The sequence below is a fragment of the Ictidomys tridecemlineatus genome, chromosome 5 (assembly GCF_052094955.1).
Source record: "Ictidomys tridecemlineatus isolate mIctTri1 chromosome 5, mIctTri1.hap1, whole genome shotgun sequence".
In the NCBI taxonomy this organism is placed as follows: Eukaryota; Metazoa; Chordata; class Mammalia; order Rodentia; family Sciuridae; genus Ictidomys; species Ictidomys tridecemlineatus.
Window position 1 is genome coordinate 14,687,608 of NC_135481.1, and position 25,860 is coordinate 14,713,467.

At 41.3% G+C, this 25,860-nt stretch overlaps 1 protein-coding gene and 1 pseudogene across 3 annotated transcripts in view; both read right to left on the bottom strand.

The window, feature by feature from the left end:
• Positions 1-477: 477 nt before the first annotated feature.
• Positions 478-25,860, bottom strand: part of Nox5 (NADPH oxidase 5) — a 58,850-nt gene continuing 33,467 nt past the window's right edge. For 2 of the 3 annotated variants that reach the window (XM_078049396.1, XM_078049395.1), the window contains 2 exons: positions 6,073-6,239; positions 478-4,808 (listed from right to left, as the gene is read on the bottom strand). In XM_078049396.1, the coding sequence (XP_077905522.1) occupies positions 4,677-4,808; positions 6,073-6,239 (299 nt within the window). In that variant the 3' untranslated portion in view covers positions 478-4,676. The remainder of the gene's footprint in view (positions 4,809-6,072; positions 6,240-25,860) is intronic. The other variant, XM_078049394.1, reaches the window with a different exon arrangement.
• LOC144377704 (histone H5-like) lies at positions 6,246-11,223 on the bottom strand (annotated as a pseudogene).

A 25,860-nucleotide genomic window follows, 5' to 3' on the forward strand; every position in this document is an offset into this window, starting at 1 on the left:
GTTATTAAAATAGTAGATCTTGATCAAATGCTTAATGGGGAGGGTTTGTGTGGCAGACACAGGAATTGGATGATTACAGGAGGTGAGCCACCAACAGGAAGATGTGTGATCAGACCCACAACAGTGTAGGACAGATTAGAGCTGCAAGGGGCTGGAGACAGGGGGCCCAACTAGTAGGCTGTAGCCATATTCCAAGCCAAAACCAGTTAAGGACCAAACTAAGGCAGGAGCAAGCCAAGGTAGGACCAATGGGGAAGTGACTAGGTCTGAGAAGCACTTAGCATGTCATGTTGACGGGGCTTGATGACTGGCAGGAGGAGGAGGATACGGGAGAAGACAGGAGTCAAGGTCACCACCTGGGGCTACCAGTTGAACAGGGGATCTTCCCAGTGGAGACATTCATGACACTCACCACCTGGTGGGTGGTGCTGCAGTTCCAATCATTGGGACAAAGACAAGTCATTCACTTCTCTTGAATGTTCTTCAGGGTTATATTTAAAGACAAGTTTAAATTGTATCATCCAGCCACAGTTGGGTGATTCTGAGATTTTTTTTCCCCCCAGAAGTGTACCATTTATCCCTGGTATATTTATCCTTTCTTCCTTCCCTCCTTCTTTCCTTCCTTTCTTCCTTCCTTCTCGGTCTTCCTTCTCCTTTGTCTAGCAGGCTATGCTCACCAACTAGGATGTTTAAGGATGGTGCTCTTTGTCCCTGGGTAGGACGGGGCAGCCCAGGTGGGTCCCTGCTGGCTGGAGGTAGGGAGGCTGGGAACTTCCCGAGATCACGTTCCCTTCCCGTCATCTCTGCTCTTCATCTCAAGTATTTGTCCCCCTTGGATAGATTTCCTCATAAAATAAATGTATTTTAAAAAGTAATCTTATTTTTAAAAGGAGAGAGTCATCATATTGTGAAGACAGATCATAAAAAGCAGAATCCATGGTCAGGGAGGCTGTTCGGCGTTGGTACTTGTTCAGTGCAGGCAGAGCGCCAGGAGTCTGGACCGTGGGGAGGCTGGTTGGCACAGTTACCCCTCAATGCCCCTGGCCTCTTCTGTCCTTCTGAAGCAGCCTCAGGCCTTCATGGGGTCTTTTGTTTTAATACTTAGACCATTTAAAGCAGGCAGCTTTGCATATTGAATAGGGGCACTGTGTCCAGGGGACTGACCCTCCACCAGAGGGGCCTCCCCTTGGCAAATACCTGAAATGCTTCCACTTGAGATTTAATGCTGAGGGTCATAGATGACATTGCAGGCAAGCTCTGCCTTTTGTTTTATTCTTCTAAAAAATGACATAACCCATTCATAAGTACATAAGTAAAAAAAAAGTATAACAACACATGAGTGGTACATGAAGTGTCTGGTATAAAATTTATACATTGGGAACATTATACAGGTAATACACCAGTACATGAGCAAGGTAAAGGGACTTCACAAACTCCCCCAAAGTTCCCACAGTGACTGCTCCATCCTTCTAACCCTCTTTTCCGTGCATTTCTTTTATTCCCACATGATGCATATACATTATTTATTTTTCATTGTATGCATAGGATCAGATCAAATTCTTGATACTTTTTTTTTTTTTGCTTCTACATGACATTCTATTTGAGGTTTCTTTTCAAAATTGAAACAACATACCCTTATCATAAAAACCTCAAACTTCATAGAAGGGTAAAAAGTAAAACAAAACAAAAATCAAAAGTAAAAGTCCTTTCCTTCCTGTCTCTCCACTCCCACCCCACAGAGCAAAGAGAAGTATTTTTGTGTCCTTTTAGGGATGCCTATGCATGTACAAGCATTTAAACACATGTGTCCTTAATGTGGTCACTTCATAGACAAAAAAACGAGAGCTCAGAGAGGCCAAATGATATATCCAAGGTCGCGCAGCACTAGCAAAAGCAGAAGCCGTGTTCCGACTTCCCGAAAGCAGTGGTTTTTTCACTGCGTACATGAAAGGTTTTGCCCAGAGCCAGCCTCAGCTGGTGCCTCTAATCTCTCCCTACTCTGGACCTTGTCTACAAAGCTGGTGACACTTTGCAATATGGCCCATGTCCCCCTCCCCTCCCACAAATGCCCCAGGCTCTCAGTGTATTAATAGACTGCACTTGTGCTGGGCGGGCAGGGCAGGTCCAGCTAATCATTTGTTTCTCTAAAACCTTCCTGGCTGTCAGAGTGTGGTCACAGCAGAACAGCTGGCAAAGACATTCAGGCAGCTTGTGTGTGCACTTTTGTTCCCCAAATTACAAATGACAATTAGATGCAGAAGACAATTCCATCTCATCCCTCCCTTGCCCTGATGGGAACTGACACCCACTTCAGGCCCATTCATTCTCTCTTTGTGCTTGATTTGGGGGCCACAGGCCTGACCTCCGGGAGCTCCCAGCCTGATGGAGGAGGTCAGGTGTGCCCTTCCATATGCCTCCCTTTACCTGCAGTTAGCTGGTGCTCCCTCCCTCCTCTCTGTGTCAGCCTTATCTATCTTGGGCCCAGATGTGTCTCAGCATTGCCGACATCTGGCTGAAAGAAGAAAAGTCAGTTGGCTATAAGGATGCATTTGTTTCTTGTTGACACCGGGATGGCACCCTTCTGGTCACCTGGGAAACATCCAGGTGGACACGCTCAGCCTGCTGGCCACTGGTATATTTGAACTTGCCACCTAAGTTCCTATGTTCACTGAGGGCAGAGCCTGGACCTATGTATGAGTTGTCCCCAAGCCAGACCTGTTCAACTCCACTCAACCTTGCAGGTGGACACTCTGTTGGGAGGAGAAAAGAGGAAAGCACAGAACTGAACAGCGGGAGCAGGTGGAGGGGGGTGGTGGGGGTGGTGGGGGAGGCAGGGACAGAGTGAGGTGCCAGGAGCGACAGAAACTGATCTTGAAAATGAACTCTCTCTACTGACTTCACGGTGCTGCCTGAGACTGAGCCTAGAGGCGTGGTCCTGAGAGGGGAGCTTTGCAGTGGGGTGGGGTCCTTCCTGCTCTTTCCTTTGATTTCCTCACAGGAACCAGTCTCCCTTTCCTGCACAACAGACCCTCCTGAGATCTCTGATTCTGCAGCGCCCCCTCGTGGGCAACTGGAGTCTGGCTGGAAAGAATACAGAACACAGGCACATCATCACTCGGCCAAGGGAATTTACAATCTTGTTTAAGGTTCTTCCACCTGCTCCCACCACTACCCCCCAAAAAGTACTCAAACAGCTGGCTGTGTGCAAATGTGTGTTTGTGCCAAGTGGAAATCTGCTCTAAGAGAGAAAATGACTGAGTTCTGCAGCTCAAGTGTGTTCTGAGACAGGACAAAATATAAAACAGTGTGTGTGTGTGTGTGTGTGTGTGTGTGTGTGTGTGTGTGTGTGTGTGTAATTCTGTGTTAAAGTGATGCTGCCAAGACTTCAAATGACTTTGGTACATCCTCTACATGCTCCAGTCTCAAGCTGGGCCACTCTCTTTCAAATACTTCTGAGTCCCAGATAGTGACAGGGTTTCCTTTCAGCCTTCCCAGGCCCAGTGCAGAGGGCCAGAGCAGACTTCACAGAAGGAAATGGGTTCAAACCGTGTGTGGCCTCAGGATGGCAAAGCCGAGGTCTGAGATTGGTCCGTCGGTCAAGTGCCCGCCCAGGCTTGCAGGTAACGCAGCATGACCTGGTGGAAAGGCCCCAGCAAAGGTCTCCCGCCAGGCTCACTCCCAGTCCACCTTCACCGTCACAGCTGTCACCTGCACATGTCATCAGCTCATTTCATGGAGGAAGACACAGACATGGAGAGGTTGCCATGGCCGCACAGCTGGGGTGGCTGAGCTGAGCGCTCTGTGTCCCCATCTGTTTCATGATCCCACAGAGGCACACAGGAGGGTGTCTCCATCTTCCCTCTCTAATGGTCAGTGGTCAGAGAGAAGAGAAGGGCCAGAGTGTGCGGCAAGGAGGGACACTGTGGCACATGCCAGGAGAGAGAGGAAGGGGGAGGGAACGAGGGGGGAAGGCAAAGATTCAGAGAGGTGGGGAAATATACCCTCCCACTCTCCCCGTGGGACTGGATTCTAGGAAGATACATGCTCCAGGTTTCATTCCCAGACCTTTGAGATTAGAACTTCTGGGTGTGGGACCAAGGAATCTACATTTTAAGTTTCTCTGAGTGGCAAAATATGTCGATATCTGTACCTTACTGTGAAATACATCAGAAGAAGGAGACACATTGGTGGGTGGGTAGAGGGAGGGACTGACAGGTCATACATGACAAAGCAAACACAGCAAAATGGTAACCAAGGAGTCAGAAGGTGGGTCGCACAGTGCACTGCACGATCCTTTCAACTTTCTGTATGTTTGAAAATTGCATAATGAGATGTTGTGGCTGAGTAGGTAGGCTGGGGATCACTATGGGAGGCAGAAGTCTCCCTCAGAGGACTTTTGGAGGAGCAGCTGTCCTGAGGTCCCCTCCTGCCTCCTCATGACCCCAGCCTCCAGCCTCATCTCCTCAGCCTCATGCAATCCCAGAATGCACAGCAGATGGGTTCTGTGGTCTGCCCCTTGGGGCCCCCCTGCTTTGTGTTAATCAGGATTCAGTGGTCCCGGGGCTTTGTCCTGCTGGGTGGGTGGTCTGAGGCTGGTCCACACAGGGGCACTTATACCCCTATGACAAAGCCAGTGATGGAGTGGATTTGGGGCACAGCCTCACAGAGAGCGGCAGCTAGAAGTTCTCTTGGAAGAACTTGAAGCCAAACTGCTCACAGTGGCCCTTCAGCACCTTGGCCAGAGCTGGGGAGCCACAGAAGAAGACCTGCACCTTGCCCTTCTTTGCAGCAGCCACTTTCTGGAACACCTGGAGTCAGAGGGTTGGAGAGAGCAGAAGGAGAGGTGGGGCTGGGATCAGAGACCAGTGCTGCCCCTACCTGGAGGCAGCAAGGAGTGGCCCCATTTGACCCAGGAGCTTGAGGAACATGGGTGGCACAGCTGCTGAGCTCACAGTGGAGTCTACCACCCGGCCACTCAATCACTTGCTCAACTTGTAACATGGCCCAGAAGTGAGTTAGGGCTAGAAATAAGTAAAACCAAGGCCCTCCACTTGAGAACCCCCTTCTGTGGGAAAAATACACTCAAATTGATGCAGCTTTGGCAACCAGAGGCTGTGTGCAGCTGCTCGGGAGCCCCTGGGCCATGTGCTATGATCTGGATGCCGCTTTCTTTTTTATTATTATTAATGAGTTAATGTATTTATTTATATAGGTATATATATGTTATATAGGTATATATGACAGCAGAATGCATTTTAGTTGATTGTACACAATTGCAGCAGAACTCTTCATTTCTCTGGTTGTACACGATGTAGTGTCACATCTTATGAGCAGTCATACATGTACCTAGGGCGATGATGTCCCTCTCATTCCACCATCTTTTATTTTCCCCCTGGTAAGGACCCTTTTTTACCCCAAATTATGTTTATAAATTGCCTTTTGAAGAAGGGCCCCTTTGACATCTGTGTACCACTCCCACGTACTGTCCCTTAGCCCTCATGACCCTGCCTCAGAGCATCTACAGCAGTTTTCAAAGCTGTGCTGTGGGCCACTGCCTGCAAAGACTGTGCCCCAATTTTTCAGGCAAGAAAATAATAATAATTAATAATAATATAATTGATAATAATTAATAATAATATATAACATTTAATAGTAATAATAATAAAACCAATCTGAGAAGTAAAATGGAAAGATCACAAACCACTTCTTGCCCATGGGCCTCAGTTTCCCCATTTGCAACAGGAGATGAATAAGACTTAATGTTTCCCCAGGACCCTGACCACCTGGGCTTTCTGGCTTTGGTTCATAGGGACTCAAGGCTGGAGAGGCCATTGAGGGCAGGTAGACCAACTTCCTCTTAACCAGATGGGGAAACAAGGAGGCACAAAGTGAGCGAGTGACGGAGCAGAATGTGGGTTCCCTGACTACCACTCCTGCCTGGACACCTCCTCTGAACTTGGATGTGAACTTCATGCTTTGCCCCTGGCTGCTTGACCCTGATCTCCCTGCTGCTGCCTCAGACTCTCAGTCTCACTGGCCCCTGCCCACTGTGGGGTTCCAGCTAGCCTTTACCTTGCTCCAGTCGGGCCGCCCAGGCTGGGTGCGTGTCTGGAGACCTGTAATAGAGTCCTTCTTCTCCTTCTTGGCCAGGAGGTCGAGGGCCATCTGCAGGCCAATGGCCTTCATGTCATTCTTGCCTAGTGCAGAAGTCATGTACATGTGCAGCTCCAGGAAGTGGTCTGCAGGTGACAGAAGAGAGTGGTACCAAATGGCTAGCACCTGTGTTGGGGACAGGGCAGGATGCTGGCCACTACTGCACCCTGGGGCTTGGCGGGACACCAAGAGGTATAGGAACTCACACCTTCAGCCAACCATGGTTGCCCAGGACTTGCCTCGTGACGGATGCTGTAGAGAGAAAAAATGGCCCGTGGCTTGAGCTGGGCCTCTGTGTGCATGGTCAACACAAGTTAATGTGCACCCTTGGCCTCCTGTGAGCCTCACAACCACTCCAGGAACTAGACCTTACTTTGACAGAAGGGGAAATAAATCCCAGAAAAGTCTTTGGGCTCCAGAGCTCCAGTGCATTCCTCCTGTCTCCCCTCAGTCTGCCTGGGGACACAAGTCACACACACATGAAAAGGTGACTTGGGTTGAGTGATGGCTCACACGGAAAGTACTACTGATGTCCAGGGAAGGACTGTGGCTGAGAGAGCTGCTTCCGGGAAGGGGCACAGACTGGGTCAGGCCTTGGGAGAGGGGCAAGGTTCAGAAGGAAGGTCAAAGGAAGGCATATTCCAAAGGGGGAACAGCATGAGCAAGGACAAGGGGCTGGAGCGAACGTGAAACTGGGGGACACCTGTGAGTGGCTGGCTGGAGCAGAGGAGAGAGGACTAGAAATGCAGATGCCCAGAATCTGAAGGTCTTGAATGTTCAGCTGGGAAACATGGGAAGGTCAAGGGTATCTGGGCGGAGCGCCACATGGTGAAAACAGCTCTTTGGGAAGTGGTGTCAGAGGGCTGAAGGGATGGGAAGTTGACCGGCACAGACACACTTTGGAGCTGAAAGAGCCCAGGGCGCTGAGATATTGTTCATTCAGGCCTCAGGGCAATTGGAGGTCCCACGTGGGCACCTGTGTTCAAGCTGCTTCCTGTTTCCTGGGTTGTGACACAAATGTTACGGTTTTCTGTGTGTATCGTCGTGAGAAAAAGATTGTGAGCACAGCTCTAGGGCTCATTCAAGCCAGAGATGACAGGGCCCTAAGAGGATACTGGAAGAAGCATTCATGAGCTGACAGTCACCCCGTCCTTCCCCTCACCCACCCCATGCCTCCATGAAAGAATGCGTGCCATCCCAGCTTGCTCTCTGTTGTTTCCTGTGCCACCATTAGCCTGGTTTCCATCAGCTTAAGGTCTCTGCCACTGTCCAAATGGAAACGGGCCTAGGAGGCACGGCACATTTGTTTCACGTGTCACTTAACTCTTAGTAGTGCTAGGTGGCCTGCAAGGGGGGAGATGCATTCTCAGGGGTGGCCTGCTGAGAGGACGCTGACCCTTCTTACACCCGCCTCAGAGTCAGAGGGGGAGAGGAGAGAGGAGACTTGGTGGCATAAGGGAAAAGAGAGCTTCCCTGGGGGGAAGCATAAGGGAGCGTCCCTAGTGTGGGGGGGAGTGTGTCTCACCCCCCCTCCCCAAGCAGCTATGTTTAAGACTGGCTTCCCATTTCCTAAGAAATCATCTAAAAGAAGGAAGAAAAAAAAAAACCATGTACACTAATATATTAATTTTAGATATATCTGAGATAGGGGAGAATTAGGAATAAATAAAATGTTTAGTAGCAGGAGCTTGGACCCATTATTTATGGCACCACTCACTCTGTCTTTCATTATATAACCATGAAAGACTTCCAATTTTTTTGAGGTAGTGATTAAACTTAGGGCGTTTTCCATGGAGCTGCATCCCCAGCCTTTCCTCTGCCCCCCTTCTCCAATTTTTTTTTAAAGTTTTAAAATTATAACAACAGTGAATTTTTTCCTGGCACAAATAATGCTTGTTTTTAAAAAAGCAGAGGGATGTGCAAATGTGTGATGTTCCTATTTCATTAAAAATAAGAGAAAATCTGTACTGTGTTTTTCTCCCAGCTCTCAGTGTGAAACATTAAGCGCTGGCCCTAGACAGGCATATGTCTGTATACAGAGAAGCACACAGACCTAGCGCTCCCAACTACTTAGCAAATTCAAAATTTCCTGCAGTATGTCTTACTGTCTTCTCCCTGCCCTTCCCCCTCCCCATCTACCACTACTCATAAAAAGAAGTAAAGAGGGGTCAGGGGGTTTTATGTGGCTCGTGGTGGGGATAGAGCCCCACCGACCAAGCAAAGCCACGTCTTGGACAGAGGGAACAGCAACAAAAAGTCCTTATAGGATACAATTAATTGATTATGTAGAAAAAACTCAAGTTTCCACAGAGCACCTGGATGACCAATTCCTCATCCTTCCTGCATATCACGGGAGACTCTGTCACAAAGACACCCCAACAGCTAGTTCCTAGCTAACTAGGAGAAGCTTTAATTTCTCCCATCCAGCTGTTACGTGGATGCCCTCCTCGCCTTCCATAAGACAATACAGAGGCCACAGGGCAGACTGACGGAAGTGAGAAGGAAACTGGGCCTTCACCCGCTGGCCACCACCACTCCTCCCCTTGGGAGGTCAGCCCAGAAGGGTTTTCCTGCCTCCTTCTTTTGCTGCTAGCAGCTGCCTCCCCTTCCCCACCAGCAAAGGTTCTGAAACTCTCAAAAGGGGCCCCTGACTTAAGGACACGCCTACAACCCTTACAGTTCCTGGGCTGCCTCTCCTCTAGCCAGAACCAACTGCCTCACCTGTTCTCTCCTCCCCCATGTCTATGCTCATAGCAAACAAATCACCCAACATCACACACAAAGCCCCCAAACCCCTAGCCCCATGGGAAGATTACCAGTAAATCAACAAAACGAAATATCATCACATCCTCCTTATCACACAGATGAGATCTGTTGTTGCTGTCCTTGCTCAGCTGGTTAAGGAAAAAGGAATCATTCCACAGTCTCTGAGGAATCCAAATGCTGTCTCAGGAAACATCAGGATAGAATGGGGCCAAGGGTCGCAGAAGGATGGAGAGAAAAGAAAGGAGCAAAGTGTTTATAGAACATGAGGAGGAAGGAGTGTCCACAATGAAAGGCCACAGTGTCTCCTCTTGGTACTCTTGTCTTGGCTGGCCCTTAATGGCACCAGTCTTGGCTTTGGGCTTCATTGGTTTGGCCTTCTGGTACAGAGGGAACAGCAACACAAAGTCCTTATAGGATACCCTGACTGGCATGGCTTTGACAATCTTGGGTTTGGGGTTTCTTGGTGTGGCAGCTGGCTTCCTCTTGGCCTTCATGACTGAGGTGGCTTTGGGCTTCTTCCTTGGGGTCTGAATGCCTTCTTTGGTGTGGCCACCTTCTTGGTCTTCCTGAAGGCTACTGACATCCCAGGGTCTTCACTCTTGGCCAGATGGAAGGACCCTGAGGTACCCATCTCTTTGGTTTGCTTAAGGACACTGGAGGCACCAGGTGCTGGATGCACAACTTGATCTGGGAGTTGGCATTCTCACCCACCTTGTCGTGGCTCTTGATATACCTCTGTATGGGTAGATCGGTGCCAGGAACCAGAGTGGTTCTTCTTGGCCTGAACAGCAGCCACAGTTATATCTGAACACTTGGGGTAGTCTGTGCATTTCTCGGAGGCCTTGGCCCACTTGGGTTTGGCTGCAGGAATGATTGTGAAGTTTTTAGGCATTATGGCCAACCTGGTCCTGCTGTTGAAGGCGCCTTCCTAAGGTCTAGCCCTTGTCAGAGGCTGAGCAAAGCCTGATTTGGGATCTGCTCTCAGGCCCCTGACTACCAGGCCAGATTAGAGTTTGTCAGGGCTGCAGGGGAGGAGTTACTCACTGCCTGTCCCCACTGGCATGGGTCATGAGTGGGCTTGCTGGGCCCACGCTGCATGGCCTACCCCGTGGCTCTGTGCTCAGCCTTTTCGCCTGGCTCTGGCTCTAGCTCTGGCTCTGCTCACACCTCTTTTCTGCCTTCTTTTTCCCAGCTCCGTGTCTCCCCAGCCCTTCTTTTATTCTTTATTTTGAGACAGGGTCTTGTAGGTTGCTGAAGCTGGCCTCAAATTTGCATTCCTCTTGCCTCAGCCCAAGTTGCTGGGATTACAAATGCATGCCACTATAGTTGGCTAATTTTACTACTATTATTGAGCATTTATACTTACTGAGGTAGGTGGACTCCCAGGGAGAAAGAGAAAGAGGTCCTTAGTAGAAGAAGACCCAATCTATGAGCATGATCAGCCATGCTTGTCTCTTTAGTTGAAGAAAGCCTACAGCATATGCTTGTATCCGATCAATCAGAAAGAAAACATCATCGATTTAAATGTGACCAGCTTCAAAGACCTACACTGATTTATGGCTACGCTACTTAACCAGGAAGAAACATTCTGAACCACAAATATCAAATGATGAACATGGGATTTGACGTTCATAACAAAAGTTTGCCTGTGAACCTACACTTTTCTTCCTTTATATAGGGAAAGTCCTATATATAGCAAGAGAGCTCAGCCCAGGGTGCAATACTGTCTTCTCTTTTCTGAGAAGCAAGGGGTATCTGCATCCTATCTCGGGGGCATGTATACCTTTGTTTCGCTGTCTTTTAATAAATATCTGCTTGTGCCTTGTTTTTGACAATGATGGAGATCAATAACCCACTCAGCCCAAGCTGAGATTCCCCTGCTCCCTAGGAGGGACTTCTTTGGATCCCTGTCTGGTGTCATTCCTTTAGTGACATGAAGAGACTGGCTTTCCTTTCCTTTTAGCTTTTGCCTTTTGATTGCATGGCATTCTCTGAAAACCTCAGTTCCCTTTGACCAAAAATAAACTGGGACACGCTCTGGAGGATTCAAGATGGCAGATTCGAGGAAGACTGAATTTCCAGTTGCTCCATGGCTCAGGATTCAAGAAAGCAGGAGTAGCTTCTCAGAAAGTCCGAGAGAAAATGGAAATGATAGTCGGGCAGAAGGAGTGGCTACCCATCCTCATTGACAGTTTTCACCACTTTAGTAAAGACCCCCTTTTTTTTTCCCTCGAGAATCTTTTTTCCCTTTTTTTTTTTTTTTGCAGGGGGCAGTGTGTGGTGGTAGTGATGGTGTATTCTTACTGTGCTGATTGATTTATGGAGATTATATATATATATATATATATATATATATATATACACAAATACATATTTTTTCTTTTTCTCATTTTTAGCATTTAAAAAATTATAGTTGTAGATGGACAGAATGCCTTTATTTTATTTGTTTATTTTTATGTGGTGCTGAGGATCTACTCAGTGCCTCACACATGCTAGGCAAGCACTCTACTGCTGAACTATAGCCCCAGCCCTTTAGCATTTTTTATGATATCTACTTTTCCTTGTCTTTTGAGGGTTAGTGGGGGGTTGTTTATTTTAGTTTGACTTTATTTGCTTGTTTCTTTTGTTTCTCTTTCTCTCCTGCCAAATTCTCTTGCTCTCTATCTTCAACTTTTCTCTATCTTTCCTCTTTTATATTCACCACTTGCCACATCTCTTTTGCATGCTCTGTTTACATTCTGAATAGTGTAAACTTTCTTTTATGTTTCTATCATCTTTTATTTTTTCTTAATGAACTGAATTTTTACCACCTTTTAGAACTATTTGGGTTTTATAACTCCTGCTCTATCATTTTTATTTGCAGTTGTTGATAATGTGTATGGCATAGTTGACACTTATTGTTTTCTTTAATATCAAATCTAATTCACAGCTTTTTGTTATTTTTGCTGTTGGCAATTGCTTCCCACTATTTTCTATTTTTGTAAAAATTAGTGTTGTAGATGTCATTATAGGCACCAGGTATTTATTTTAATGCTGTATATTGTTTGATTTGGGTATTTCTATTGTTTGTTTCCCCTTGTCTGTGATGTGCTGAGAATTTACAGGAACACTACAAATTCACAGGGTATAGACTGCTGCTGAACTAAACCCAGTCAAGAGAGAGTTCACCTTAATCCACGTACAAATTAATCACAATCAAATTTCTGCAATACTTAAATACAAAAAATAGAAGAGGCAAAAACCTAAAACTAAGAACCAGACTCTAAATAGAAATGTCTACATGGCAGGAGGTCTCAGGTTCCACTCATGGATATCTACTCCTGTAGCAAAAACAGAGAGAATTGACACAAAAGGTGTGGATACCACACCTATGAGAGGTCTAAATCTAGATCACTCTAAGACAAGAGGAGGCTGTGCCCTATAAAGGTCCACACAGGAGTGTGGAAGAGAAGTGCATCCCATCAGATATACAAAACCCAACACAAGAAGACAAGAAATATGAAAAATACAAGGTAATAAAATGTCTCCTAAAGTTCATAATTCACTAGCAACTGACTCCAGATATTGAAATGGATAAAATATCAAATAATTTAAAATAATTACAATGGTTACAAAAATGATTAATGAATAGAGCACACACAGACACAAATGATTGAATGAATTAGGGAAGTCATTACAGGATATGAAAGAGAAATTCAATAAGTAACTAGAGATATTGAAAAGGATTAAACAGAAAGTGGGCATCCTTGAACATATAAACAGTATTAAAAAGAAGAAAATAAGTAACCATAACCAAAATATACAAGAACTCTTAGATAACATCAAGAGAACAAATTTAAGAATCACCAGAATTGAAGAGTGTTGTGAGATATAGGCTAATACCATGGATAACCTGTTCATGGAAATAAGAAAGAAAAATTTCCAAATCTTGAGAATGAGGTGGACATCCCAATCTAGGAGGCATTAAGAACTCAAAATAGACAAGATCAAAAAGGAACCTCTCCACAACACATTATAATTAAAATGCCCAAGATAAAAAATAAGGATAAAATTCTAGAGAAAAAACATCAGGTCACGTTTGATTACTTCTGATTTCTCAGCACAAACTCTAAAATACAGATAGGCTTAGAATGATATATTCCAAGGCCTCAAAGAAAATAACTGTCAACAAGCATTGCTACATCCAGCAAAGCTATCCTTCAGAATCAAAAATGAAATAAAAACTTTCCAAGTTAAGCAAAAACTAAAAGAATTCATGACTATTAAGCCAGCACTACAGAAAACACTTAAAGAAACACTTCACAGAGAAGAATCAACAACAAACCCTATTGTTGACAACGAGCAACAGGATCAAATTAAACATTAGAAATAAATAAAAACACCAGGAAGAATAACATTGTATGCAAATGGTCTTAACTCTCCAATTAAAAGACGTAGGCTTACATAATGGATTAAAAAAGCAAGGACCAACTATATGTTGTTTTCAAGAGACTCAGCTTATAGGCAAAGAGAGCCAAAGGCTGGAAATGAAAGGATGAAAATTGATGTACCATGAAAATGGAGCCTAAAAATAAGCAGGATTAGCTACTCTCATATCTGACAATGCAAACTTCAAGCCAAAATCAGAAATGACAAAGGTAAAGGGAATAATCCAAGAAAATGTTATAATGAGAATAAACATTTGTGCCCCAAATGTTGGTGCACCTAATTACATAAAACAGATATTACTCAAATTACTCAAAGGTAGACCCCATTATCCTGATACTGGGTGATTTCAACACATCTCTGTCACCATTAGACAGGTCATCCAGACATAAACACAGTAAAGATTCTCTGGATTCGCCAAAATATTTATTAATCAAATGAACTTAACACACATCTATGTAATATTTCATCTAACAACAGCTATATATACTTCTCACAGCTCATGGAAATTTCTCCAAAATAGACCATATTTTAGATTACAAAGCAAATCTTAGCAAATACAAAAAGGTTTTATGTAATTCCTTGCATCTTATCTGATCATAATGGAATGAAAGTAGAAATGAACACCAAGAATACCTTACAGAAACTATAAAAACACTTGGAGATTGAACAATACAATTTTGAATGAATGGGTGATAGAAGAAATTAGGAGAGAAATTTTAAAATTTTTTAAATTAAGCAAGAATAATGTTACAACATACCAGACTCTCTGGGAAAATACAAAGGTGATTCTAAAAGGAAAGTTTTTACCTATGAATGCCTATATAAGAAAACCAGAGAGATCCCAAAAGAACAATCTAATGATGCATCTGAAGGCCTCTGAAAAACAAGAACAAACCAATTCAAAAACCAATAGAAGGAAGGAAATAATTAAGATCAGAGCCCAAATCAATAAAATTGAGGATAAAGAAACAAGACAAAGGATCAATGCAATGAAGAGTTGGTTCTTTGAAAAGATAAACAAGATTTATAAGTCCTCATCCAAACTAATCAAACAAAAAGGAGAATTCCAGACATAACAGAAATCCAAAGAAACTTTAGGGACTATTTTGAAAATTTATACTGCAATAAATTGGAAAAATGTAGAATAAATTTATATGTTTCTAGAAACATAAGCTCTGCCAAAACTGAATCAAGAGAATATAGAAAACCTAAACAGACCAATAACTATCACTGAGATAAAATCAGTAATAAAAAGCCTTCCAACAAAGAAAAGCCTAAGACCAGACAGATTCTCAGATGAATTCTACAAGACCTTTAAATAAGAACTAATGCCAATGCTCCTCAAATTATTCCATGAAATAGAAAGGAACACTTCCACATTAATTTTATGAAGCTATATCACCCTTATACCAAAATCAGATAAGGCTAGATCAAGGAAAATAACTACAGACCAATATCCCTGATGAACTTTGATTTAAAAATCCTTAATACATATTAGAAAATCTTGTTCAACCACATAGTAGAAGATCACACATCATAGCCAAGTTGGTTTTATCTCAGGGGTACAAGGATGGTTTACCATACACAAATTAATACATGTAATTCATCACAAAATTTATAATTAAGGATAAAAATCACATAGTCATCTCAATAGATGTAGAGAAGGTCTTTGACAAAATTCAGCACCAATTCATTATAAAAGTATTAAAGAAACTAGAAATAGAAGGAACCTATTTCAACATAATAAAGGCTATCTTAAAAAAAGCCAAAACTATAGTGAATGGAGAAAAACTGAAAACATTACCTTTAAAATCCACCCCTCCTATTAAGTGTCGTACTAGAATTTCTAACCAGATCCATTAGGTAAGAGAAGGAAATAAAAAGGATAAAAATAGGAAAAGAAGTCAAATTATCACCGTCTGCAAATGATATAATTTCATACTTATAAGACACAAAAAACTCCACCAAAAGACTGATAGAGCTAATAAGCAAATTCAGCAAAGTAGCAGGTTATAGAATCAATATATAAAAATCAATAGCCTTCGTATGTATTAACAACAAATATACTGATAAAGAAATCAGGAAAACAAATTCCATTCACTGTAGCCGTAAAACAAAACAAAACAAAAAATCCTAGGAACAAATCTAATCAAGGAGGTGAAAGTCCTCTACAGTGAAAACAATAGAACATTTAAAAAATAAATTGAAGAAGGCACAAGATGATGGAAAACAGTTTTCCCATGTTCATGAATAGGGAGAATTAATACTGTCAAATGGCCACAATTAGTAAAGGGGCCAAAAAACACACTGGAGCAAAGAGTTTTTTGACAAATGGTGCTGAGAAAATTGGTTATCCATATGCAGAAGAATGGGACTAGATCCTTATATCTCACCCTGCACAAAGTGAACGCAACACGGATCAAGGAAGACCTAGAATTATACCAGAAACTATTCAACTCTTAGAAGAAAATATAAGGTTAATACTCCATCATATAGGTTCAGAAAGTGATTTTCTCAAAAGGCCCTTTGCAGTTCAGTAAATATGCCAAGAGTTAATATATGAGATGGCATCAAATTAAAAACTTCTGCACAGTAAAAAAAAAAACAAGAATATGAAGAGAGAACCTGAAGACTGGAGAAAATCTTTTCTTGATACTCTTCTGACACAGGATCAATATACAGCATATATAAAGAACTCAAAAAACTTATAACCCAGAAAAAGAGAAATAACCCAGGTAATAATGTACAAATGAACAAACAAGACACTTCTCGAAAAAAGAAACACAAACAGCTAACAAATATGTGAAAAAAATATCAACATCTTTAGTAATTAGGGAAATGCAAATCACAACTACACTGAGATTTCATCTCACTCCAGTTAGAATGGCAGCAATGGAGAATAAAAACAATAATAAATGCTGAAGAGGATATGGGGAGAAAGGAACACCTATACACTGATGTTGGATTATAAACTAGTGCAATCACTATGAAATTCCTCAAAATATTAGTCCTAAAACCACCATATGACTCAGCTCTATCACTCCTTGGTAATTATTCTAAAACATTGAAGTCAATATACTATAATGACACATGCACATTCATGTTTGTAGCAGCAGAATTTACAGTAGCCAAACTGTGGAAGCAGTCTAGGCGTCTATCAATAGATAAATGGATAAAGAAAGTGTGAGATATATACACAATGGAGTTTTATTCAGCAATAAAGAATCAAGTTATGTTACTTGCAGAAAAATGAATGAAATTCGAAAACATTCAGTTAAGCAAAATAAGCCAAATTTAGAAAATCAAGGGTTGTATGTTTCCTCTCACGAGGGATCTAAGAAGAAAAAGGGAAACAAAGGTGGGGTGGAATTGCATGAAAATCAAAGGTAGATAGTAGAGGAAAGGGACCAAGAGGAGGAGGAGGGGAGGTCTCAGGGAAATACTGGGGAGTGATATTGGCCAAATCATATTGTTATATTGTGTGCACACAGGAGTGTGTAACAAGGAATCCCACCGTTATGTACAGCTGTGATGCACCAATAAAAACATGGGACAAAACCAAATTGGACAGAGGTGTCAGGGGAATACTCCAAGGGTATGCATCAGCCACACAGGGAACTATTCAGGACATGTCCCATCCCTGGGTCAGAGGGGACTAAGGAAGCTGTGGGGGACAGGAAGGACAGCAATGATAAGGCCCGATCCACTGATTTCTAAGCCATTTTCCTTGTTTCCATAGACAGAATAATATCCCTGAGGCCCTGTCAGAGCAGATTCTGGCCAACTTGGCAGAAAAGCTGACTCTATAAAGCTGCACATTTTGCATTCCAAGCACACAATGGCTTCTCCTCTGGCTCATTTTCTTTGACATTCTTTCCCGTGTAACATGGAAGAGTTGTTTTTGACCTGTTGCCTTTTCCTTCCTCCCCTTCCTTCTGTTTGCAGGGTGAACTCATATTGACCCCTCCTTCTACGTCTCTGCAATGAATCTTAACTTTCTTCATGGAGACTCCTCCTCAGCTTTTCACTTTCCTCACACACCCAGATCCGTCTCCGCACTTTTCTCTTGGAACAGCACCTGGGATATGAAGCTGTGAAGACTTTCAGTCCTTACAGATAAAGCCCTAAAGGGGAAAGGCCCCTTGGCCTAGTGTCGGATATTTCTGGGAAAGAGTATTCTTATTAGCATCATTTAATTGACTGAGTCACTGTTCTTCCTCTTAAATCAGCAATGGCTCTTCTAAGATGTATTTTGTTTTATTCATCACACCCACATCCTCTGAAAAAATTATTTACAAGGTTTCTATTTCATTTCTATTCTTTTTTTCTCTCCTTCTTTTTTTTTTTTTTTTTTTTTTTTGTGTGTGTGTGTGTGTATGGTATTGTTGGGGGCGGGGGTTGAACCCAGAGCTCCACTCATGCTAGGCAAGTGCTGAACCACAGAGCCACATCCCCAGCCCACTCATTTCTATTTTTAGGGAAATTAGTTACCTTTATAAAAACTCTAAAGACTCAATTGCTGTGCTATCTATCTTTGCCTCACAGTTATTATAAAGCAAGGCAGCTCTCCCTGTGTGCTCTTGGTAAGGAAACAGCATTTCCTGTGTGCTCATGGGTCTTTAGGATTCCCTCAGGAGACAGGGTGCCCTCTACTCAAGCAGGTGGCAACAGCAGACACACTAACATGGCCTAATCTGGGGGCAGGGACTCCAAAGTGTTTTAAGTATACTGGAGCCTTTTCTTTGTTTCTCTTTTCCTTTATATTTATACCAGCAGATTTTAAGTATTAAAAAAAATGCTCCATCTTGTTAAGATATGGTTAATTCAACATCTATCCCTGTAAATTTACCTTTGGGTTACATATTAATAATCAGCAGTATCAGATCCAAAGCACAGATCTTAAAAGACACCACCATATGATCCCTTGTTTAATAGAAGGCATGAGAAAGCTTATGAGTAAACCAATAAATTGTGATAAAATCCAGGAAGTTACCCTGGAAAAGGGTAGGAATCCTGCCTTGCTCTATCGACCCAGATTCTCACGAGGAACAGGTTCTCCTGAGGACTTACTTTATTAGTCAATCTGCTCCAGATGATGGGGGAAAAAATTCAAACACACACTAAGGACCCTCAGAACCCTATCAACCAACTTCTAAATTTGGCCTTTGGGGTTTTCAATAACAAAGGAAAGAATAAAAGAGACCATGAAGTCTTGAAAGGGGACAGGCAAGAGAACAAACCCAATTACTGGCCTTAGCACTGGGCAACAGGCTGCCCCCTACATGCCCCAAAACTCCATGTAAAAGAAAGAGAAATAGCTCAAGACCTAGCAGCTGCAAAAGAGCTTGGGCATTTTAGCCAGAACTTCCCCAAGTGAGGTCCACTATCCCTGAGTTATGTCCCCTCTATAAAGAGGGAAATTGCCCTCACCACTGAAGGGAGGGGAGGCCATCTGCTCCCAATATGGCTGCCCTGGGGGACTGGGAGGCCTGAGGTCTCTCAAAGCCACCTTTGATTAGCTGGCAATCATTTCAGAAGAGCCTTGGGTGACTCTTGACGTGGCAGATAGATATTAACTTCCTTTTGGATGTAAGGGCTCAATTCTCTGCTTTTCTCAAACCTTCTGGACTTCTTTCTCATCAAACTTGTGTTGTGGCTGATGTTGATGAAACCCCAAAGGTCAAATGATTTTACAAAATGCTTAACTTAAAAATTTAAAAGCTTAATTTTCACTCAAGATTTTCTGATTCTAAAAAAAGATTCCTCACTGGATCATCTCCTTCCTAAATAAAAGGACCCTTTTCGGGTTCTTTCAAGCACCCTCATAGCAGTTAAATTACAGGGACACACTTAATGGATTTACTTTTCGGAATTAAACCCCGTCCTCTTGAGACTCTACAGGATTTGCCTTTATCTGAAAATAGCCCTTCAGACCCCTTCAGAAGATGTCTCCTTAACTTGTGAGCCACTAGAAGATCTCTGAATCTTATTCAAGTGGAAAAAGAGCTGCTCAAGATAAGATCTCTTGATAAGATCTTAAGTCTCGCTTCCTAGCCTCACAGCGCTCTTGTTAGTGAAAGGCACTGTATTATGTTCTATTTGGTCCTTGTGTTTTTAACCTACTTGTAAATTTCACATCTTATAGGATGGCTCAACTTCACTTAAAGACGATGCACACTCTGGTGGATTCCAGTCTGTCTCCTCTGCTAAACCATGGTCTCTCTCCTTGTCCCCACTACAACAGACAGGCAGAGAGACCTTTGACCCCCCAGTTAGGTAGAAAACAAAGGCCTCCTCCAGCTTAAAGAAGCTATAGAAGATGGATCTTCCCCCTTCTGGAAGGGACCCAAGGGATCAAGGGATCCACGTTGGAGATGGGGAATGTGATAGAAAGGTTCTCAGGGGAAGAAAGAAACCCTTACTAGAAGGAGCCCCGGATCGATGAGCCTAACCAGCCATGCTTGTCTCTTTAGTTAAATGAAGAAAATCTCAAGCATATGCTTAGGCCTGATCAACTAGAATGAAAACATAATGGATTTAAATTCCATCAGATTCAAAGACCTATAATGATTGACGGCCAGACTGCTGAGCCAAGAAGAAACATTCTGAACCGCAACAGTAAATGATGAGCATGGGGTTTGATTTTCACAAAAGCTGGCCTGTGAATCTGCTCTGTTGGCTGTGCTACGGGAAAGTCCTATAGAGAAAAACTGGGCCCTGGGTGAAGCACTGACTTCTCTGAGAGGTGAGAGGTGTTCACCCTCTGCCTTTGGGGTATGCATACTTTGCTTTTTTTGTGTGTCTTTTAATAAATCATTGCTGTCCTTTGCTTTGAATGTATTCTGAAATTCTTTTCAATATTTTAAGTCAAGAACCTGCTCAGGCCAAGCTGGGATCCCATTGCTACCTTGGAGAGACCTCCTCAGATCCCTGTTCAGAGACATTATTAATGCTTCTACTATTACTAAATTTACTGAGTATCTATTAAGCTCCAGTTACTGTTCTAAGGGCTCTATATGGGACATGTTATTTGATCCTCATGACAAACCTATGAGTTGGGTACTAGTAGTATCCTTATTTTCCAGATGAGGAAACTGAGGCAAAGCAGTTAAGTATATGCCCAAGGTTCTAAAACCATTAAGGAAAAAGATCCAAACTGAGTGAATAAAGCTTAAGCTATAGAAGTTCAAAATTATAAACTATGATTTCATTCATTTAAACTTTGACGTATAACTGAAAATTAGAAGCCACAAGTTTCAGCTGCAATTAATGAGAAATCTTGAAAGAAATTTGATGTAATAAAATCATTGACTCAAGTGGTTCTGAGGATGCAAAACTCCAGTTTAGCTGTTATCCTTTGTTTACACAGATCAGGAAGAAGCAAATAGCAAAATATTTATGTACCAGTAACTAGAAGATTTATATTAAATCCAAACCTTTCTTCTAGCTTGTCATCACAAAATTGAGTTTCTAATGAATTAACGTATGTAAAAACATTGAGGATGAAGTCAATGCTCTATAAATATTTGCTATAATTGTTATTTACAAGAAAGGGCAAAGAGCTTTCCTGAAAGATTCCACGGTTTAACAGTTATCTCCCAGAGAGTGCTGACGTGAACGTCAAGGGTTTGACTGTTTGTCATAATGAACTACATCTGTTTGTTCCTTGTAGAAAACTGTGTTTGTTTACATGAACTTTTAAACGGTGTTTATCAAAGGAATACGCATTCACTCATGACAACTTGTGATAATTAAAAAGCCACATAAGATCTAGTTCCCAGGAACTCAAACAGTCTAAAAGCCTATACCAATTCTCTTGAAGTTAGAAACATATCTAAAGACATTCCTCTTTGTATGTTATTGCACAAGTAAAACAAAACAGCAAATAATGAATCTTAAAAGATTGATTTTAGAACGCAGTGCAAAACCTTTGTGTTTCTCAAAGAAACACCATGGAGACAGGGATGTGACCCAGAGAAACATTTTTTCATAGCTAGAAATGATGATAGTAAACACTTAGTAAAAAAAAAAATGTAGGCTACAACACTTGGGGGCTGGGGAAGGTGAGGACAGGGGAGGATATTCCAACGTTCATTTCTGATAAAAATATAAAAGAAGGGACCAAACTGTTAGAGATCCCCTGTGTGATAAAGGGTGCAACCATTGCCTTAGACACTCTCTACACTCTGACTGCCACCTCACCAGGAAAGATGCTAAGCCCTCATCCCCGAGAAACATACATGTTTCTTTAAGTTGACCTCAACTAATGAATCATGTATGATGAAAATTTGGGTTGGAGTAAAAAGATCCGTGTTTACCCTACAAACTTAAATGGCTGGAGATGTGTACAGATATATAAGGCCATGGTTCCCAGCAGGTGACAGAGGTCTGTCACTGCCAAGGAAACAAATGAAACAGGCCCTACATTGCCTGGCACCAGTCTCACGGAAGTGAGGAGACAGACTGGAGTGCAGGGAGGCCAAGTCAGCTAGAATTTGCTAGAGATCATACTGGAAAAGGGAACCGGAGAGAGGAAGAGGGGAAGGGAAGAAAGGAGAGACTTTGGAAGGGAGGATGAGATGGGGGAGGAGGAGACAAGGGAAGGAGAAGGGACCCTGGAAGAAAGGAAGGCGGAAGGCAGCACAGTCACTAGCTCTGGAATTCTGCATAAAGTTTCCTCTGAGTCTTTGGCTGAGTGATGGTCTGTACACGTGTGAAAGAAAATTACCAGAAAACACTAAGAAGAATAATACCTAGCGTTCCAGCAGAGCTGGGAATTTGTATTCCTACCAAGAAAGAGTGGAGAGATGGTGGGATATATGGACACTAGGCAGACTCCTCAGAAGTGTGTCATCTTAGTTCTAGGGCTAAATATGTGAAATTCTGCTCTGGACACCCTCTAGCAAAAGCTAAAAGAGAGTCTTTAAAGGATCCACAGAGTCCTACATTACTCAGCTGTGCACCAGAACAAAGTACAGTACTATTAAAATAAAATGTCACAAAATCTAAAAAACAAAACAATTTAAAACTCAAAGTGCTTGGTATCCAACAAAAAATAATCATATATACAAAGAAGAAGAAGGAAAAAAAAAGGATTTGTCTTGGAGAAAATTAGTAACTAAAAACGTCCAGAGATAACAGAGATGATGGAATTAGTACACAAAGATGTTGAAACCATATTATAAATGTGCTTAATAACATCAAAGCAAAATAAACAAAACAAATACGACAAGGAGTGAAATAGGAGACATAAAATGGAACTTCTACTGAAGAAAAATACAAGAACAGAAATGAAAAATACATTGAATAGAATTAACAGCTATTCTAAATCCTCTGATTTTCCACGTAAATTTTAGAAGCCGCTTGTCAACATTTAAAAAACATGTTCAAATTTTGATTAGGATGGAAATAACAGAAAAGTCTCTGAAGAAGAAAATATCTTTGAACTTAGAGGCTTAGCAAAGAAAGACATAGCAATAAAAACTATCCAAAATGAAAAGAAAGTGGGGTGGGGGTCAGGGAAAGAAATACACTCTCTCAGTGACCTGTAGGATAATATCAAATGGTCTAACATATGAGTAATCAAAATGACAAGAATGGAAAAAAGAAAAAAGAATGTGAAGAAAAAAATGGCTGACAAACTTCCAAATTTGATAAAAACTCTAGGCACTAGAAGTTCAATGACTTCAGAGAACAAGAAATATAAACAAAAACATACAAAGAGTCATCAATAAAGTTGCTGAAAAATAGTGAAAAGGGGAGAAAATCTTAAGTGGTAAAAAGAGGAAAAATTACTAAAGAGGAATAAAGATAAGTACAAGAGTTATCTTGTTACTTGTTAGAAACTATGCAAGCCAGAAAACAATGGAGGGCATCTTTAAAGAAGCAAAGAAAAAAATTAACTGATGACAATATCGTTAAAGAATCAAGGTGAGGTCGAGCACAGTGGAGTACACCTGTTATCCCAGCAGCTTGGGAGGCTGAGGCAAGAATATCAAGAGTTTGAAGCTACCCTCAGAAATTGAGCAAGACCCTCAGCAGCATAGTGAGACTCTATCACAAAATAAAACATACTAAGGGCTAGGAATGTGGCTCAGTGATAAAGCACCCCTGGGTGCAATCCTCTAGTACCAAAACAAACAAACAAACAACAACTAAAAAAAAAGAAGGTGGGGAAAAAGACTCCTGGAGGAAAATGAAAAGCTAAAGGAATTATCATCTGCATTATTTTAGATCTGTGATACAGGAAATGATAAAGCAGAAGGAAAATTATCCCAGATGGGAATCTGTAAATACGCACAAAAAATGAAATGAACCAGAAATGGTAAGTATGTGTATAAATATAAAAGAGGCTTATTTTAATTTAAAAAAAATTTTAAAGACGACCTTAGATAATACCTTTATTGTATTTATTTATTTTTATGTGGTGCTGAGGATTGAACCCAGCACCTTGCACATGCTAGGTGAGTGCTCTACCACTGAGCCACAACCCCAGCCTGTTTAATTTATTTTTGAAAGATAATTGACTATTTAAAGCAAAATAAATAACAAGGTAGGACTTATAAAACATGTAGTAGTAAAATGTATGACTAAGCACAAAGAACAATAAAGGAGAAATTATGGTAAGGATAATGATATGCAATAAGTAGTGTAATAGTATTTAAAGATAGACTGTAGTGTTAAAGATGTATATTTTAAGCCCAGCAACAACAGGAATAATGAAATCAAGAAATATGGTTACTAATTAAATAACAGAGAGAAATGATATTACAAAAACATACAATTAATCCTAAAATACACAGAAAAAGAGGGGGAAAGGAAAAAAGAAGAGAGGGACAAACAGAAAACAAAACCAGGATGGTAGATTTGAACAAAATTATATCAATGATTATATTAAATATAAATGGGCTAGAAACTCCAATTAAAAGGCAAATATTATCGAATTGCATTTTTTAAAAGAAAGAGTAATAGGTTGTATAGAAGGAACTCACTTTAATGTAATAATGCAGACTGGTTAAAAGAATGGAAAAATAAATATTATAGCATAACTAAATTTTTTTAAAAAACTAGAATGGCTCCATTGATTTCAGAAAAAAATAGACTTCAAAACAAGCTATATTATCAGAGATGAAGGATATTATATAATGAGAAGGTGGTCGATTCATCAAGAAGTCATAAAGATCCTTACAATGTATCCACCTCTGTTGTGCAATGAAGACTTTGGCCTTTGTCTCTGGTTCTTGGAGTGAGACTAGAAATCCTTGGAAAAAAATTAACTGGGTATTCATATGTAAAAATTAACTTCTACCTTTAACTCTCATCCTATACAAAATTGATTTTGAATGGATAATTATCTAAATAAGTGCTTCTAAAAAGAAGGCAATTTTGCTCAAATATATTATTATATTTGATAATATCTGGAGGTATTTTATATTATCATGACAGGGATAGGGTACTACTGTCTTCTAGTGAACAGAGGTTGAAAAGTTGCTAAAATCCTAAGATGTATAGGAATTATGCATATAATAAGAAATGATTGGGCCCAAAATGTCAATAGTGCCAAAACTGAGAAATTCTAACTTAAATGAAGAACTGAACTACAAAATATATAGCAGAAAACACTGGAGAAAATTCTCATGACTTCCAGTGACCTAAAGATTTTAAATATAACACACAAAGAAGAGAAATAAAAGAAAAGATTGATAAATTGGGCATCATTAAAAAGTAAATTTGTTCTTCAAAAGACAGTTTAAGACAATGAAAAGACAATGTTTTGTAAAACATCCATCGAATAATGGATTTGTTTCCAGAATATATAAAGAGTGCTGACAACTAAGTAAAAAGAAGACAAACATCTGGATTTAAAACTGGGAAAAATACTTGAACAGACACCTCGCAAAGAACACGTAACAGCTAGAGGAAAAAAAGAGGGATAAAAAAAAGGGATTTCACAAAAATAGAAAGCAGACGAGTCAAGTAGAAGGGAATCAAGGGGAGGAAGAAGGGAAAGAAAAAGGAAAGTACTGGGAAATGAAATAAGCCAAAAACTTCTGTATGTGTACAAATATGACACAAAGAATCCCACTTTTATGTGTAATTATTACACACCAATAAAAAAAACCCCACAAAGAACATGAAATAACAAGCCCACAAGAAGATGTTCAGCATCACTAGTCACTAGGGAAATGCAGAAGAGCACATTAGATCACTCACATCCACTAGAAAGGCTGAAACAAAAAATGCTGATGAAGATGTGGAGCACTGGGAACTCTCATTCACTTCTGATGAAAATGTAGAATGGAATACTTGCTTTGGAAAAGTAGCTCAGCGATATTTACTCTATTGAACTTAATACTTGCCACAATACTCAACAGACCCACTCCTAAATATTTACCTGACAGACATGTAGATAAAGATCCAAACAAAAACTTGTGTCAAAATAATTAAAAAATGAAAATATTTCTACTGTCCATCAACAAGTGAAAGGAAAGACATATAGCATATTTGTAAAAT